Below are 19047 nucleotides of genomic sequence, written 5' to 3'. Positions count from 1 at the left end.
GACATCGTCGATGCACTTATTGATGAAGACAGTGACTGATGTGGTGTACTCCTCAATGCTATCTGAAGAATCCCGGAACATGTTCCAGTCTGTGCTAGCAAAACAGTCCTGTAGCTTAGCATCTGCGTCAATCAGGAGGATAGAGTTATGGTCAGATTTTCCAAATAGAGGGCGAGGGAGAGCTTTGTATGCGTCTCTGTGTGTGGAGTAAAGGTGGTCTTTAGTTTTTTTTCCCTCTGGTTGCACATTTAACATGCTGGTAGAAATTAGGTAGAACGCATTTAAGTTTCCCTGCATTAAAGTCCCCGGCCACTAGGAGCGCTGCCTCTGGATGAGCGTTTTCCTGTTGACTTATGGCCTTATACAGCTCATTCAGTGCAATCTTAATGCCAGCATTGGTTTGTGGTGGTAAATAAACAACTATGAAAAATATAGATGAAAACTCTCTTGGTAAATAGTGTGGTCTACAGCTTATCATAAGATACTCTACCTCAGGCAAGCAAAACCTAGAGACTTCCTTAGTATTTGATTTTGTGCACCAGCTGTTGTTTACGAATATACACAGACCGCCACCCCTTGTCTTACCGGAGTCAGCCGTTCTATCCTGCCGATGTAGCGTATAGCACGCTAGCTGTATGTTGTCCATGTCATTGTTCAGCTACGACTCGGTGAAACATAAGATATTACAGTTTTTAATGTCCCGTTGGTAGGATAACCGTAATCTTAGGTCATCCAATTTATTCTCAAATGATTGAACACTGGCTAATAGGATTGATGGAAGAGGCAGTTTACTCGCTCGCCGTCGGATCCTTACAAAGCACCCCGACCTACGTCCACAATATCTCCATCTCTTTCTCATGCGAATGACGGGGATTTGGGCCTTGTTGGGTGTCTGTAGGATATCCTTCGCGTCCGACTTGTTGAAGAAAAAATATTAGTCCAATACCAGGTGAGTAATCGCTGTCCTGATATCCAGAAGCTCTTTTTGGTTATAAGAGACAATGGCAGAAACATTATGTACAGAATAAATTACAAATAACGCGGAAAAACACATAATAGTACAATTGGTTAGAGGACTGTAAAACGGCAGCCATCTTTTCCGGCGCCATTCTCAGAAAATGCCAAACATGTTTGTCTTGACAATGAGCAATGGAGTTGTGAAGAGCACAAACAGATCTGGGATCAGGCTACAAAATATGTGTCTTCAGTGTATGACCTCAGGGAATGGTGTTGCGCTACTTGCATTCAGGATGGACGTAATGGGATGAACTTTGTTGAAATAGTTTTTGGCACTTGCAGAACAGTGTGGGGGCAGTGACGGTAGGGTGAGGACAACTGACCCTTGTAGGACTGTCCCTCAGAAAGGGACATGTTCATCTCTTGGAGCCATTCCCAGTGTACTGACCTTATTTCTGCTCAGACCTAGGGGGCCAGATTAACCTAATCCCTGCTGCTAGGTAAGGTCAAGAGACCGGCTCTTGATCCTGGTGTCCCCTGGGCCCACTAGTAGCTACTGTAAAAGCCATCGGCTTTCAAATAAACTGTAACCTTGGCACACTCCTAGGATTACAGCATTCCCTCCCTTGGTTCACTTCACCGTGAGTGGTAGCATATGAGCCACAGTAAGTATAGAAGAGGGGGGGACAGACAGAACTATAAAATGTCAATGAATGCAGACATCAAAGCCAAAGTATAGCATTTCAAAGAGGGAAGGAATGTGTAGGAGCTCAATCTTTTTGGGGTACCCACAAACCATGGCAGGACAGATGACACATTTCTTGAGGAAGAGACAGATGATTTTTTTTATTTTACCTTTATTTAACTAGGCAAGTCAGTTAAGAACAAATTCTTATTTACAAATGACAGCCTACACCGGCCAAACCCGGACTCCCTAAAAATTGAACTGGGCTCGTACATGAGTTATTCTGAACTACTTCATGAACATCTGATGATACTGTTAGGAAATTACTGTTTTGTTCATACATTGCAAATGATAAGCGCTTCAATGTCCCAGGGCCAGTGCTTACAGACACTACAAAACCTTATAGTCATTACAGCCTAGAACCAGTGCTGCTTTCATCATAGTGCGCCACAGAGGCTGACCTTGGCGATAACCATTGACTTTCTTTTTTCCTGTCTCTAATTCAATTCTCAAAATGCTGTCCCATGTTGTGTCGATTTCCACTAAATTGTTTTTTGGCAGTTAGGCAGTGACTCCATTTTCACATTCACCTTTACATTTGAACTAATAACTGAGCATGCATTAGAACGATAGGATGATCTGTAGATGGATCAGGCAAGGTAATACTGAAGGAGGTGTGGCACTGTTACATAACACTGTAATTAAGAGGGTCTCGCACCCTGAACATGTGACCCGAGATTAGCGACAGAGTAAAGAGAGACCTTGGTCACTGACCATAAAACCACCGCTCTACAGTTATAACTGGAATCCACAAACAAAGGCTGGTGAGTGAGACTCCAGACAGCAGATACTCCATGACCTTGAGTATCTTGTTATAAATTGCACCTTGTCCTCTACACAGGTAGTTTAGAACTACTCATTGTCCTCTACACAGGTACTTTAGAACTACACCTTGTCCTCTACACAGGTAGTTTAGAACTGCACCTTGTCCTCTACACAGGTAGTTTAGAACTGCACCTTGTCCTCTACACAGGTAGTTTAGAACTGCACCTTGTCCTCTACACAGGTAGTTTAGAACTGCACCTTGTCCTCTACACAGGTAGTTTAGAACTGCACCTTGTCCTCTACACAGGTAGTTTAGAACTGCACCTTGTCCTCTACACAGGTAGTTTAGAACTACACCTTGTCCTCTACACAGGTAGTTTAGAACTGCACCTTGTCCTCTACACAGGTAGTTTAGAACTGCACCTTGTCCTCTACACAGGTAGTTTAGAACTGCACCTTGTCCTCTACACAGGTAGTTTAGAACTGCACCTTGTCCTCTACACAGGTAGTTTAGAACTGCACCTTGTCCTCTACACAGGTAGTTTAGAACTACACCTTGTCCTCTACACAGGTAGTTTAGAACTACACCTTGTCCTCTACACAGGTAGTTTAGAACTACAATATGCTGCTGGATTTTGGGAAAATGTATCACTATCTGCATTATTTACCAGACAGTAGGCTGGCCCTCTGAACTCACGTAGGTCGACTCATCGCTCTCTTTTTTTATTCTTATATAAAGCTCTCTTACAAAAACTCACGCCGTACCTAACATTCGCTGATAACCTTTAGATGTACGAGATACCATACCCGGTCTCAGGGATGGCTAACTCTGGAGATCCCTTCGGTCTCCTCAGAGTTAGGTAAAACTGCTTTTAATTTCTTTGCACCCCATGTATAGAACAATCTACAGAGTAGCCTACAACAGGATGTTCTGGTGCCTCAGGCAGTTCAACATATTGATTGGGGACCTCTTTGCTTATGAATGTGATTGTTTTTCTTTCATGTATTTGTAATTGTTGTATTTGTATTATATTGTATTTTGTCAATCATGTGTATGCAGGGCTCCCTTGAGAAAGAGACCCTGGTCTCAATGGGATCCCCTGTTAAAATAATAAATAAATAAATACATACATCTGTAAGGGACACCTAACTGTCTGACAGGGATTTGTTTTTGCAAATATAGTTTTTTGAGACAAGGGCATCAATGAACTAAACATGCAATATTTTCACATGCATATTGCCACTTTTTAGGGTTGTTCTTGCAGGATTAGTTGTAGTCTTGTAAACCAAATAGGTAGCAGAATCATAATTCATTAAAGCATGCTGAATATGACTAATGAATAATGGAAAGTTGATAAAACCCCAAAACAACTTGGTGATTTGCTCACTATGACGCTTGCCATCACGAGGTGGCAAACAAATACATGTTTGTTTTTTTACATTACAATTTCCATATACATAACAGAAGCTTCCCATTAGTGCAATCAAATATTTAAAGGGGTATATTGAATGTCCTTAAAAATGTCTACATACCTTAATATCGTTCCTCTGGGAAAAACTCAAAGAAAACTCCTTCAAAGTCCTTCACAAATCCTGATTGATGTCTTTAAACAAAATCAAAATCCCTCTTTTATCAAAAATGGTCGACCCTTCACAGCATTCCCATTTATCATACCAGATTGTCTGTATCCTCAGCCAAAAACACACCTGCCTCCCTTCGCTGGTGGAAAAACTTCTATCCAATTAGTATTAGTTAAGAGGGAACTGACAGCACAAAGCCTGCGGTCTGCACTGATCTGCAGGCAGGCTAGAGGTTCCACTGGTACTGATCACTGCTGTCGCACACAGCTCAGCCCAGCAGCAGACAGCCTATCCTTACCGTGCCCGATGTGGAGGATATCTGATAGTAAATAACATGTCTAAGTGTTTGCAAGGTCACAAACTAGAAGGAATGGTGGTGGGGGGAAGAGAAAAAAACATTCAAATTTGACTCATTTATTTAGTCAAATTCTTAGTTTAACAATATAGTGTTGTGTGGTTTGGCATTTAGAGACAGGGTTGTTAGCAGAGCCACTTACAGTAGCCTGCTGTAATCAGATAAGCAGGACACCAGTGAAGTGCAGCCAGGAAACTCCCCCTGGTGCATTCTTCTAAAAGTACAGTGGAGCTTCTGAGTAACTTGGTATTTGTCCATAACACACACCAGACCCAATATGACATTATTTATGTACAATGACCTAAATAGTACATCTGAGTGAGATATCACGAGTGTACTGCAGAACAAATATCCTCTTTCATGGCCAAATATTATCCACTTGACTCACCCTATTGGAGACAAATCACTACTCAATAATTTATGCCAGATCATGAGATTATTAATGCAATATATTTTATATAAATCACGTCAGAACAATGAATCCATGTTAGAGCGTGGAAGAATGAGGAAAACATTTGCCAAGAACAAAATGTATGTCCCTGTACATCCTACATAACTTTCCAATGAATCTGTTAATGGCTCCTGTTTACCCTCACAACATACTAGGAGGCTTGTATACTCTGCGGTCTGCCCACCAAATCTACTTAAAACCATTTACCTACTTTAAGTCTCTCTCTTTCTCTCTCGCTCAGCAACGTAAGCTCATTACCACAGACACCATTGTCTCCAAAGGGTTCCCGTACACCGAGGAGGGCAAAAACTCCCTTCACCTTGTGTGCCAACAGTACACAATTCACAACACTGTATGCTGCTAGTTGCTGTCAAAAACCACAGCAATCCTTGCTGGCTTCATAAGTACAACTGTTAGCAACGTAAACAGCGTGAACATGATATACTATAATCTACCATACTAACAGGTCTCTCTGGGCATTCAAATCCCATGTCTGAGCTGAACAGTTTGTGAACTTGGGGTTCAAAACTGCTTTCCAACCATGTATCATGTCATGTATGCTTACCAACCTCATAGTCTGGGCAGCAGCTCACACTTTGTTTATTCCTAAATGAAACTGAATATACAGAATATCTGCAAAAGGGCTTTAAATATGAGGTGCCATGACCTTTGGTTTCCCCAGAGCTGGGGAGCCTGCTTGGACAAGAAGCCTGGTTTCATGTATACGTCTGATTTATTAAAAAATATATCAGTGGTAATCCTCCCTGAAAGCATGTGTTCCACCGCAATCGAGACCATAAGATTTACAACAGATATGAAACCTATGAAGATTTGAGCTAGTGGGCTCTCAGACCTACTCCACAGCCAAACCGAATTCGGCCTACGTTCTTTCCACGTCTGGATGTAAACGTGGAGTGTTCTCCTGCCAGGGACTGTAAAAACAAGCCAAGGTTCACAGTACAGTGGTCAAATGTGTTTCGAATTTCATGTCAGTCTGATTACAAATTAATTCATTTTTCCGCCATGAGGACGTAGGAACATCGTCAGGCCGTCTAATTTTCGAAGTCGTCTACTTTTTTTTTCTTTTTCTTGATCTCTTACATTCTTCCTCGATACCATCCTGACCACCCGCCCACTCTTTGGAAACCTTGGTGTTTTGAGCTGATGATTGCTTGGAAGACACTTGCTGGGTTTGGGTAATGAAAGAAAGCAGTCTGAGAGGCACCGTGCTGGGCTACTGCTCGGGGCCGAGGAGGTATCTGCGGAATGCCCTCCTCCCTGCTTCTCATGGGCTAGGTGATGCTGTGAGATGGATGGAGAACCAGAATTCAGTCTTTACTCCGTGTTATCAGAGGCAACACACTGGGACTATCATACAAACAGGATAACCGAGAACCAAGACTTCCAAATTGCTCAAAAAAGAGTGACACACAGTGTTGAAAGATTGGTCTAGTTTCAAAATGGTCTTTCGTCATAATTCAGGCCAACATTCAGTTTCAGTGAGGGGAAACTTACCTCAGTCTCTTCTGTGGCATTTTCACCTATTCTGCTTTAGCACTGCATTGATTAAGCTCTCCAGATTCTATATATCCGGCTAGCTAATCAGCTCAATTTTAGCTGAAAATGCAATGTCTGGCAGAATGTCACTAAAACACTCTAGGTAAAAGGTGCTGATCTTTTAAATCACCTTTCAAATCTGCTGATAAAACATTACCGGAGCAGGCATTTTTAAACCTGTCAACATAATGTTCTCAAACATACTATTCCCTATATACTGTACATGAATAATACTCTTTATGCCATTTATTTAACCAAATCCCAACATCAAGAGGAGACATTGGACTGATCTTATGTCATTTTTCACACCTTCACTGCCGAAAGACATTTCTCAACAACATAAGTCATAACTGAGGGAACTCAAACTGGGGACCTATTTATACAACTGGGGACGTACAGTATTCATCTAACTGGGGAGTCGGGACCAATTCATCAAATTGGGGACGTATTCATTAAACTGGGGACGTATTCATCAAACTGGTGACCTATTAATCTACCTTAACAAGAGGTTAAGAGGAAATATGGGGTGCCATAAACCATTTGATTCAATAAACTACAGTACCATAAGGATCACTGACCGCTGTGTTTGGGGTGTTTTTACAGCCATAAATCAGTCACAATGTAGAATGTTTTTCAATATAGGCTTACTTTCAGGGTATTGAATAGGCCTACTGGCAACAATTCATGAACATCCTTAATGAAGTGAAGCAAATTTAAAAGAAGCAAATTATTATTTTGAACTTCACTTCTGTTTTTCTGCAAGGCACTGGATTTAGACATTTATTTACTAAAGAAGTCCATTCAAACCAAATCAAAATGTATTGGTCATGTACACAGATTCGTAGATGTTATTGCAAGTGCAGTGAAATGCTTGTGTTTCTAGCTCCAACAATGCAGGAATAATACCTAGCAATACAAAAACAATACGCACATAATCCAAAAAGTAAAAAGAAATATATTAAGAAATATCAGAACGAGCAATGTCAGAGTCAGGAATATGAATATATACACTGAGTGTACAAAACATTAAGAACACCTTCCTAATATTGAGTTGCACAACCTTTTGTCCTCAGAACAGCCTCAATTCGTCAGGGCATGGACTCTACAAGGTATCGAAAGCGTTCCACAGGGATGCTGGCCCATGTTGACGCCAATGCGTCCCACAGTTGTGTCAAGTTGGCTGGATGTCCTTTGGGTGGTGGACCATTCTTGACACACACAGGAAACTGCTGTGTGGAAAAACCCAGTACTTGACACAAACCTGTGTGCCTGGCACCTACTACCACACCCCGTTCAATGGCAGTTAAATATTTATTCTTGCCCATTCACCCTCAATGGCACACATACACAAACCATGTCTCAAGCCTTAAAAATCATTATTTAACCTCTCCTCCCCTTCATCTACACTGATTGAAGTGGATTTAAGAAGTGACATCAATAAGGGATCAAAAGCTTTCACCTGGATTCACCTGGTCAGTCTGTCATAGAAAGAGCAGGTGCTCTTAATGTTTTGTATACTCACACACACACACACACACACACACACACACACACACACACACACACACTACATGACCAAAAGTATGCGGACACCTACTTGTCGAACATCTCATTCCAAAATCATGGGCATTAATATGAAGTTATTCCCCCCTTTGCTTCTATAACAGCCTCCACCACTCTTCTGGGAAGGCTTTCCACTAGATGTTGGAACATTGCTGCAGGGACTTGCTTCCATTCAGCCACAAGAGCATTAGTGAGGTCGGGCACTGATGTTGGGCGATTAGGCCTGGCTTGTAGTCGGTGTTCCAATTCATCCCAAAGGTGTTCGATGGGGTTGAGGTCAGGGCTCTGTGCAGGTCAGTCAAGTTCTTTCACACCGAGCTCGACAAAACATTTCTGTATGGACCTCGATTTGTACACAGTGGCATTGTCATGCTGAAACAAGAAATGGCCTTCCCCAAACTGTTGCGACAAAGTTGGAAGCACAGAATCGTCCAGAATGTAATTTTAAGCTGTAGCGTTAAGATTTACCTTTACTAAGGGGCCTAGCCAGAACCATGAAAAACAGCCCCAGACCATTATTCCTCCTCCACCAAACTTTACAGTTGGCACTATGCATTGGGACAGGTAGCATTCTCCTGGCATCCGCTAAACCCAGATTTGTCCGTCGGACTGCCAGATGGTGAAGCGTGATTCATCACTCCAGAGAACACGTCACCACTGCTCCAGAGTCCAATGGCGGCAAGCTTACACCACTCCAGCCGACGCTTGGCATTGCGCATAATGATCTTAGGCTTGTGTGTGGCTGCTCGGCCATCGAAACCCATTTCACGAAGCTCCCGACGAACAGTTCTTGTGCTAACGTTGCTTCCATAGACAGTTTGGAACTCTGTAGTGAGTGTTGCAACCGAGGACGGACGTTTTTTACTCGCCACGCGTTTCAGCACTCTGCGGTCCTGTTCTGAAAGCTTGTGTGGCCTACCACTTTGCGGCTGAGCCGTTGTTGCTACTAGACGTTTCCACTTCACAATAACAGCACTTACAGTTGACCGGGGCAGCTCAAGCAGGGTGCTGAAGCAACTGACTTGTTGGAAAGGTGGCATCCTATGACGGTGCCACGTTGAAAGTCACTGAGCTCTTCAGTAAGGCCATTCTACTGCCAATGTTTGTCTATGGAGATTGTATGGCTGTGTGCTTGATTTTATACGCCTGTCAGCAACGGGTGTGGCTGAAATAGCCGAATCCACTAATTTGAAGGGGTGTCCACATACTTTTGTATATATAGTGTAAGTCAGCAAGTCACACATAAAGATGGAGGGAACAGTCTGACCACAGCACAAACTGCTGAGGGAGTCACAGGCTGCAGAGATACTACCAGTGGCAAATGTCTTTATAGTGTACAACATAACGCAGCCAAAGACTTCTTCTACCTAGTTATTAAACATGCTGAGTGCTGAGCAGGCAGTTGAAGACAATCACCGAGTTATAATAAAACAGATTTTACAGGACAAATAGTAGGAGAATAGAAATGACATTCATACTGGCCCTCTGCATTAGCTCGCTCTCTCTGCGATTACCAACGAGAAGTAGTAGAGATTAACGCTGTAAACCAGACTTAAGTCACCAACTATCATGCATGCAGACGTTCCACCGACACGCATAATAACACATACCTTAAATGGATGTCATAAATTCACTTCCAGACAATCATCTCATCAGAACACGCTCTTCAGGCCTGGAGGTGAGCCAATGAGAATATTCTGTAGTTGGACAAAGAAGTTATTGTATTTCACTTTTTTTGTATCCAAAAGTATGAGCTCACCTCTCTTCACCGTTCAGTTAAGTGTATGTGGTGACAGAACTAGAAGCATTCCAGTGCTCCAGACTCCCTGTCCGTCTGTCTTTAGATAGGAACCATTAAAATGCCCATGGCAGGAGGTCATACCTACCCCTGGCTGCATTCAAAACAGGTAATATCACTAGGCTCTCTCTGTAAAGCAGACAACAGGTCACTAGGCTCTCTCTGTAAAGCAGACAACAGGTCACTAGGCTCTCTGTAAAGCAGACAACAGGTCACTAGGCTCTCTGTAATGCAGACAACAGGTCACTAGGCTCTCTGTAAAGCAGACAACAGGTCACTAGGCTCTCTCTGTAAAGCAGACAACAGGTCACTAGGCTCTCTGTAAAGCAGACAACAGGTCACTAGGCTCTCTCTGTAAAGCAGACAACAGGTCACTAGGCTCTCTCTGTAAAGCAGACAACAGGTCACTAGGCTCTCTCTGTAAAGCAGACAACAGGTCACTAGGCTCTCTCTGTAAAGCAGACAACAGGTCACTAGGCTCTCTCTGTAAAGCAGACAACAGGTCACTAGGCTCTCTCTGTAAAGCAGACAACAGGTCACTAGGCTCTCTCTGTAAAGCAGACAACAGGTCACTAGGCTCTCTCTGTAAAGCAGACAACAGGTCACTAGGCTCTCTCTGTAAAGCAGACAACAGGTCACTAGGCTCTCTCTGTAAAGCAGACAACAGGTCACTAGGCTCTCTCTGTAAAGCAGACAACAGGTCACTAGGCTCTCTGTAAAGCAGACAACAGGTCACTAGGCTCTCTCTGTAAAGCAGACAACAGGTCACTAGGCTCTCTCTGTAAAGCAGACAACAGGTCACTAGGCTCTCTCTGTAAAGCAGACAACAGGTCACTAGGCTCTCTCTGTAAAGCAGACAACAGGTCACTAGGCTCTCTGTAAAGCAGACAACAGGTCACTAGGCTCTCTCTGTAATGCAGACAACAGGTAAGATCACTAGGCTGTATTAGGAAAGCATCAGTTCAGAGTGCTGCACTTTTCACAATTATTCTAAGCTACACAAAACAGAAGTACAGAAGAAAAGCTTAATTGATGGCCATCATTTTAGAACTTTCAGAGATGTTCATACTGCATGCACTCCTACCTATCGGGGGGGAAATAACATTAGGCCTCATGCGGACTCTATTCCTGACAAACTGCATGCTGAATGAAGGAGGAGAATGACACGAGCTGGTGGCCAACAATTAGGCTTGGGAGGTATACCGTACATCCCGTATACAGAGGTATTTGAAAATAGCCACAGGATGGTTTTTCAATACAGTTGAAACGATTTCTTTGAAGTTTTTCAATACATTTTAATAATTGTTTTGGCCAAAGAGATCAATCTTGGTTTCATCAGACCAGAGAATCTTTTTTCTCATGGTCTGAGAGTCCTTTAGGTGCCTTTTTCGCAAACTCCAATAAGGCTGTCATGCCTTTTACTGAGGAGTGGCTTCCGTCTGGCCACTCTACCATAAGGCCTGATTGGTGGAGTGCTGCAGAGATGGTTGTCCTTCTTGAAGGTTCTCCCATCTCCACAAAGGAACTCTGGAGCTCTGTCAGAGTCACCTCCCTGACCAAGGCCCTTCTCCCCCGATTGCTCAGTTTGGCTGGGTGGCCAGCTCTAGGAAGAGTCTTGGTGGTTCCAAACTTCTTCCATTTAAGAATGATGGAGGCCACTATGTTCTTGGGGACCTTCAATGCTGCAGACATTTTTTGATACTCTTCCCCAGATCTGCGCCTTGACACAATCCTGTCTCAGAGCTCTACGGACAATTCCTTTGACCTCATGGCTTGGTTTTTGCTCTGACATGCACTGTCAACTGTGGGACCTTACAGTGAGGGAAAAAAGTATTTGATCCCCTGCTGATTTTGTACGTTTGCCCACTGACAAAGAAATGATCAGTCTATAATTGTAATGGTAGGTTTATTTGAACAGTGAGAGACAGAATAACAACAAAAATCGAGAAAAACGCATGTCTAAAATTTTATAAATTGATTTGCATTTTAATGAGGGAAATAAGTATTTGACCCCCTCTCAATCAGAAAGATTTCTGGCTCCCAGGTGTCTTTTATACAGGTAACGAGCTGAGATTAGGAGCACACTCTTAAAGTGAGTGCTCCTAATCTCCGTTTGTTACCTGTATAAAAGACACCTGTCCACAGAAGCAATCAATCAATCAGATTCCAAACTCTCCACCATGGCCAAGACCAAAGAGCTCTCCAAGGATGTCAGGGACAAGATTGTAGACCTACACAAGGCTGGAATGGGCTACAAGACCATCGCCAAGCAGCTTGGTGAGAAGGTGACAACAGTTGGTGCGATTATTTGCAAATGGAAGAAACACAAAAGAACTGTCAATCTCCCTCGGCCTGGGGGGCACCTCGTGGAGTTGCAATGATCATGAGAACAGTGAGGAATCAGCCCAGAACTACACAGGAGGATCTTGTCAATGATCTCAAGGCAGCTGGGACCATAGTCACCAAGAAAACAATTGGTAACACACTACGCCGTGAAGGACTGAAATCCTGCAGAGCCCGCAAGGCCCCCCTGCTCAAGAAAGCACATATACAGGCCCGTCTGAAGTTTGCCAATGAACATCTGAATGATTCAGAGGAGAACTGGGTGAAAGTGTTGTGGTCAGATGAGACCAAAATGGAGCTCTTTGGCATCAACTCAACTCGCCGTGTTTGGAGGAGGAGGAATGCTGCCTATGACCCCAAGAACACCATCCCCACCGTCAAACATGGAGGTGGAAACATTATAGACTGATCATGTAAATGTCTTTGTCAGTGGGTAAACATACAAAATCAGCAGGGGATCAAATACTTTTTTCCCTCACTGTATATAAAACAGGTGTGTGCCTTTCCAAATAGTCTCCAATCAATTGAATTTACCACAGGTGGACTCCAATCAAGTTGTAGAAACAGCTCAAATGTTTTACATTTTTAATAAATTTGCAACATTTTCTAAAAACCTGTTTTCGCTTCGTCATTATGGGGTATTGTGTGTAGATTGAGGAGGACATTTTAAAAAAAAATCTTAGAATAAGGCTGTAACATAACAAAATGTGGAAAAGGTGAAGAGGTCTGAATAATTTCCAAATGCCCTGTATATATGTATAACTTTATGAGCTGGATTGCCTGTCTTTGCAATTTGTTTATTTTGGTTTTGCGCGCGTTAGCATATTTAGCTAGCAGCCTCCATTGAAATTCGCCATTACTTGTGCTAATTATGTTAGCATTCTGGTAAAAGACGCCCAATGGCCTTTTTTTTGCATTTGTTGGCACCTCCTTGTGTACTAAACTGTTAATACGGTATTTCCCGGTATGAGAGAAGGACGGTATGACGATATGAAAATCAGGATACAGCCCAACCCTACTAACAATATCACCAGGCTGTAAATCTGAAGGGATGTTTACCCCTCTGCAACCACGTTGGTGTGGTCGGTGTCACAGCACTATGATAAATTAACTCTGGGAATGTATCATCTGTGAGGGAGGGGGGATAATACAGATGTGTGGTGGTTTGTCCGACTGAGTTAAGATGAACCCCACTAAGACTTACAGCTTTGAGGAGTGGCGTAATGAAGTCAGGTGATAAAACACGAGACCCAAATGCCAATCCTTCACATTTGTTCAAACAGGCAAGCCACTTTTTTTTTTACCAAATCTGTAAAAACATGAGAACTGCAGCCACAAAAGTTCACCATTTTGTTCATGGCCTCATCCAATCCAGGAAACACAAAATCTGTGTTGTCTAAAGCCAATGATGTAACCGTTGTAATACAAATATTTATCATTTTCTATGCTTTTAAAATGTTTAAATCTAACCAGATTCCTTTATAGTGCAGGGACCAGGGCACAGAAAGAACCCCATTGTGAGAAACTCAGACCCTGGAAAAGGACTTATGTGACTAATGATTGAGCCGGTTCCCTCCACTGCCACACAGCACCAGAGAGAGAGAAGAATGGAACTGCACAGTGCACAGACACCACACAATCACCACTGTTGTACTGCAGCCTTCATAAGGATTCAGATTCCCTACCGTTCTCCTTGAAGTTTTGCACACTTGTGTTTCCTATTCAACTTGCCACAACTCTATGGGTGTGTATCCCAAATGGTACCCTATTCCCTATGGGTCCTGGTCAAAAGTAGTGCACTATATAGGAAATAGGGTGACATTTCAGATTAAGCCTATGTGATTTTGTAAAATAAAATAAAAAATTAAGCACTCGCATATCTAAGTCATTCTTGTTGCAGGTGCGTGGGAATAATGCAATAACATCAAAGAAAATAGAAACCTGCACACTGGTCTTGCTTGTATCACTTTTAATTAAAACAAGTGATATGAGCAAATGCAGAGTGCGGGTTTCTCTTTTCTTTGAAGGACACGGCCTGCATGAACAGAACAGATTAACTTAATTGTAGGCCGGCTGTATGATGTAAAAATAACATTCAAGAAGAGTGTGGGAGAGAAAAGTCTCTCCCTAGCTTCCTGGTAAATGTCTGGCACCTATTTGGAGTTCAGGAACTGAAATGTTCCAGCTGTGCAAAGTCAGGAGGCAGACAAAGAACAAGTCACTTAGAATGCTCAAGTTCAGCAGAAGATCCCAAGCTCTTCAATATTCCATTATTGCTTTGAACCGGACAGTAAACTTTGGCTTTCACGAAAGTCATGACCCCAATTAAAAGCAATGTTGTATGGCTTCTGAGTGAATGCAGTAAAGCCAGTCAACGATGTTTTACATTTGGGACTCGCTAAGTGACAGCTGGATATTTGCAAACAAATGTGCAAGATTGAAGAAGAGTAGAATAGTAGTAGAATTGTGTTCATACATTAACCTCTCAGGGAGATTTGGGATTCAAATGAAGGTCCCCTCAATAAATGGCCTATATTTTTTAGCGGGACGAGACAAGTAGACACAGTATGAAAAGATGAACTGCTGACTAGGGCCTCTACAGCAATTGTGTTTCCCCGTCCACAACTCGTTTTAGAAATTCTCATTTGGAATGAGATCTCTCAGAAAGGAATCACAAACATCCCAGCATGGTCTGGGTATATCTGAGAGATTATTATATCTTTAAGAAGCAGGAGAACAGGGAGATGTCTTACCTTCACCCATTGGGACTTCATAGGTGGCGTTGTGAGAGCCCTCTGGCATGGCACTGCGGCCTCGGGAACTGCAAGAAAACATGAAGATGCAGGATTAGGACAGAGAATGAAAGAGTAGCCCTTGTCAGATCCCCCTGTCAACAAACTAGAGGACCACCCAGTTAAAATCACTCATCTTGTGACATACTACTGCTGTGCACAGCCGCTGACCACAATCTGACAGCAAATCATTCCCATAACGCATCACTACAGGAAGTTGCAAATCCTCCTTTCCCCCAAAAGAGGAAGTACAGCTCTGCTCACTGAGGTCATTAAGTGTGGGAAGGTCAGCAGCCACCATGGCCTTGTCATTTGAAACAAAATGTGCTTTTTTACAGTGTAGGTGTTATCTTAGCTGCTGTGGCCTGAGAAAGCACTAGAAACTGAGATATCATGTTTTTCCAGCTGGACATTTTTAACAGACAAAGAAAAATCGTACCTAGACTGATTTATGGAGAACTGTAGACAGAACTTGGATATATCATCACCACTCAAAATCGCAAATCATGCAGGTGTTTCAGTGAGCCAGTTTAAACAGCTCCCCTAACTCTTAACCCTGCTGAACACAGCAGGAGAAATTCAACTTAACTTCAGCATCTATTAGAAAGAAAATAAAATGTGTTCAAAATCATGTTCATAATTGCCTCACACTGCCGCAAAATCGTTATTGTTATTGCAGAAACTTTTTAAAGTTTATAAAATAGCTCTAATGATTTGTAACTTGGCAAGAACTCCCACTCAGCAAAATAATCTATCAATTGACTCCCATTGAAAACAAATCCTAAAATAAACCAAATATTTGGATCCCACGGGCCACGGCAGACCAAACTTTCCTTGGACACAAATGTGTTTGAAAACCTAATAAGTACATATTAAATAGTCAGTATATAATTACTGAGGTCCAATGTGCCTCTCCATGTGGTCTGGGATGGCATTAGATTCCACCAACGTCTTTATGGTTCTTCCTATATCTTGAATGTCCACCAGACTACTTACTACCTTAGGGGGCATTCAAGAGAATCCAAGAAGTGAATCCATTTCACATCTTCAAGGGTTGTTAAGCTGTTACTTCATGCCAGTAATGCCTGGCTTTCCAACCAACCACAAACTCAAGTTCTCTTTTCTAATATTCCCATCTCCCTCATCATATTGTGTGGTGTAAAGGATCACACACTGGAAGCTTCTCGTAAGGTATTGTCCATGACTTCTGGCTTTGTCTGTCTAGGTGGCTGTCACAGTCCACAGCTCTATTCACACTGGGAAAGTTTGGCAAAGCACTCCACATTTTCCACACACAGAACTAACTTATTTGGTTGTGTTTGTCCTCAACTTGATTTTCCACAGGGCAAGAAAGCAATAAATTAGGGGCACTGACACAGTTCTTCAATACAAATTTCCTCTCACTCCTCCCTTCACAGTCATTTAAAGGTTGAGGGCACAGTGGATTGACGCAGTCAGGTCCTCAGTGAGCGCAAAGCACTATTGCCCTTGTAGAAGGTGGGTCTGCAGGAAGCCTATTCATCTGTTATGCTTGGGGTGCAGCCAAGGCAATTATAGTGTGCAGATATATTTATCACACCATTTTATTACACCTTTAAGCACTTTCTGCTTGCTCTCGCCTCAGACAACTCTGAGCAGCACTAAACGATCACAAAGTAAATTGTTACAGAAAGCAGTGCTTGACTTGGACTGAAATAGGTGGCAGAATTCATTTTGGGTGCCGGTGCGGTTTATATTTAGGTGCAGGAGCTCCACTATACCTTTGAGCTAATATTCTATAAGAGGAACAGGAGCTCAAGCAGTAGAACATTTGAGGTGCCGGTACTCAGCTCCGGTGAGCTCTCACCCAAGTCAAGCACTGACAAAAAGTATATAGCTCCTGTCTGAACAATGTTGAAACATTAAAACAGACAGGGAAATGGTTTTATGTTTATAAGAATTGTGGACTAACAATTTCAGACAATATGAGTAGTTACAAAAAATAATGTTTGTGCTGAAAATCTGTTTGAATGCATGTACTCAAAAACTAAAGTCGTATGTGAAACAAAATGGAACTCAATTGCCTATTAATTCAAACATACTAGAACATTTTCAATACACATCCTGGGATCTTGGTTAGTGGTTTAGGTTGAATAAGGGCTTCTGTGAAGCTGTAATGGTTTTGGTTGAATAAGGGCTTCTGTGAAACGGTAATGGTTTTGGTTGAATAAGGACTTGTGAAGGTGTAATGGTTTTAGTTAAATAAGGACTTGTGTGAAAATGTAATGGTTTTGGTTGAATAAGGGCTTGTCTCCACAAAGGCATTTAAATAGTCAGAAAACATGACCACTTAAACATAATTGAGCAACTAAATAATTGGGTATGATATTGTAAATGTGTGTGATTACAAATGAGTCACAGACTAAAATATACCCTGGCTGCAACAGTCAAATGTCTCAAAAACATTATGATGGATGACTGATGGAGTATTTCTAGACAGATTGTTGTCTGATTTCATGCTGTCGGCATCTTTCAAAGACAGGTGATAATAACCCTTGTATTATTTTCTTCCCATTTATAGCAACAGTGTTTTGCTAGAAGTAATCAGAAATCACGAGGGCCAAAACTGAATATCTACTGCTAACTTTAGACGCACTTATGACTAGTATAGTCAGTTGACTACATTCTGTGTCCCAGTAACAAATGACCTCTAACTTGCTTGAACTGGGTCATGTCTGAAACAGTTGCATACTCGAGCCATGTCTCCTTCACACCATATCTGGAGGCCAATGTTACTCATGTATATTTTGAGCAGGAAATGAAACCAAAAACCCATCTCCTCTATAGCGATACCACATTGGTTTATGGACCTGTTGATTTCCTGAGGGGCCTCACTGACCAAAAGCAACCTCCAGCCAGAAAAGAGAGATCTCACAACTTTGCTAAACAGATGTATTGTATTTGGAGCTTTGTATTGAAGCCTATTAAATCAACCATGTCAAATAGGGGGTGCTTATACTTGTCCTGTTTCACTGCATGTACAAGTGGGTAACCTGTACGAGTGTGAGGTGTGAAATGGAAATGTGTTTTTTGCATATCCCAACTCCCCCTGAGACACCCTCGGAGAGTGGGGTCACAGCCAGGTATCAGCAATTATTGACGGCGATCATGGAGCGCTTAGGTTTAAGTCCCTGCTCAAGGGCAGATCGACAGATTTTTCACCTTGTCTGCTCAGGGATTCGAGCCCAGCGTTGTAACCGCTAGGCTTCCTGCCGTCGACATACAATGCATTCAGAAAGTATTCAGACCCCTTGACTTTTTCCACATTTTGTTATGTTACAGCCTTGTTCTGAAATTGATTAAATACATTTATTTCCTCATCAATCTACACACAGTACCCCATAATGACAAAGCGAAAACAGGTTTTTAGAAATGTTTGCAAATTTATAATTTCCTTTTTTTTTTTTTATACCTTATCACATAAAAGTATTCAGACCCTTTGCTATGAGACTCGAAATTGAGCTCAGGTGCATCTGGTTTCCATTGATCATCCTTTAGATGTTTCTACAATTTGATTGGAGTCCACCTGTGGTAGATTACATTGATTGGACATGATTTGGAAAGGCACACACCGGTCTATATAAGGTCCCACAGTTGACAGTGCATGTCAGAGCAAAAACCAAGCCATGAGGTCAAAGGAATTGTCCGTAGAGCTCTGAGACAGGATTGTGTCAAGGGGGAAGGGTATCAAAAAATGTATGCAGCATTGAAGGTCCCCAAGAACACAGTGGCCTCCATCATTCTTAAATGGAAGAAGTTTGGAACCAAGACTCTTCCTAGAGCTGGCTGCCCTGCCAAACTGAGCAATCGGGGAGAAGGGCCTTGGTCAGGGAGGTGACCAAGAACCCAATGGTCACGCTGACAGAGCTTCAGAGTTCCTCTGTGGAGATGGAAGAACCTTCCAGAAGGACAACCATCTCTGCAGCACTCCACCAATTAGGCCTTTATGGTAGAGTGGCCAGACGGAAGCCATTCCTCTGTAAAAAGCACATGACAGACCGCTTGGAGTTTGCCAAAAGGCACCTAAAGGACTCAGACCATGAGAAACAAGATTCTCTGGTTTGATGAAACCAAGATTGAACTCTTTGGCCTGAATGCCAA

General features: G+C 42.4%; 1 protein-coding gene across 1 annotated transcript in view; it reads right to left on the bottom strand.

The window, feature by feature from the left end:
- LOC311108543 (pleckstrin homology domain-containing family G member 3) overlaps positions 1–19047 on the bottom strand; it is a 112790-nt gene that overhangs the window by 66817 nt on the left and 26926 nt on the right. Inside the window, exon 2 of the mRNA XM_084151189.1 lies at positions 14869–14936. Coding sequence (XP_084007315.1) covers positions 14869–14917 — 49 coding nt within the window. The 5' untranslated portion in view covers positions 14918–14936. The remainder of the gene's footprint in view (positions 1–14868; positions 14937–19047) is intronic.

Source organism: Coregonus lavaretus (assembly GCF_964263955.1).
Source record: "Coregonus lavaretus genome assembly, chromosome: 33".
Lineage (NCBI taxonomy): Eukaryota > Metazoa > Chordata > Actinopteri > Salmoniformes > Salmonidae > Coregonus > Coregonus lavaretus.
Note: the sequence above shows the minus strand (reverse complement) of the source record. Positions and strands in the feature narration are given on the sequence as shown.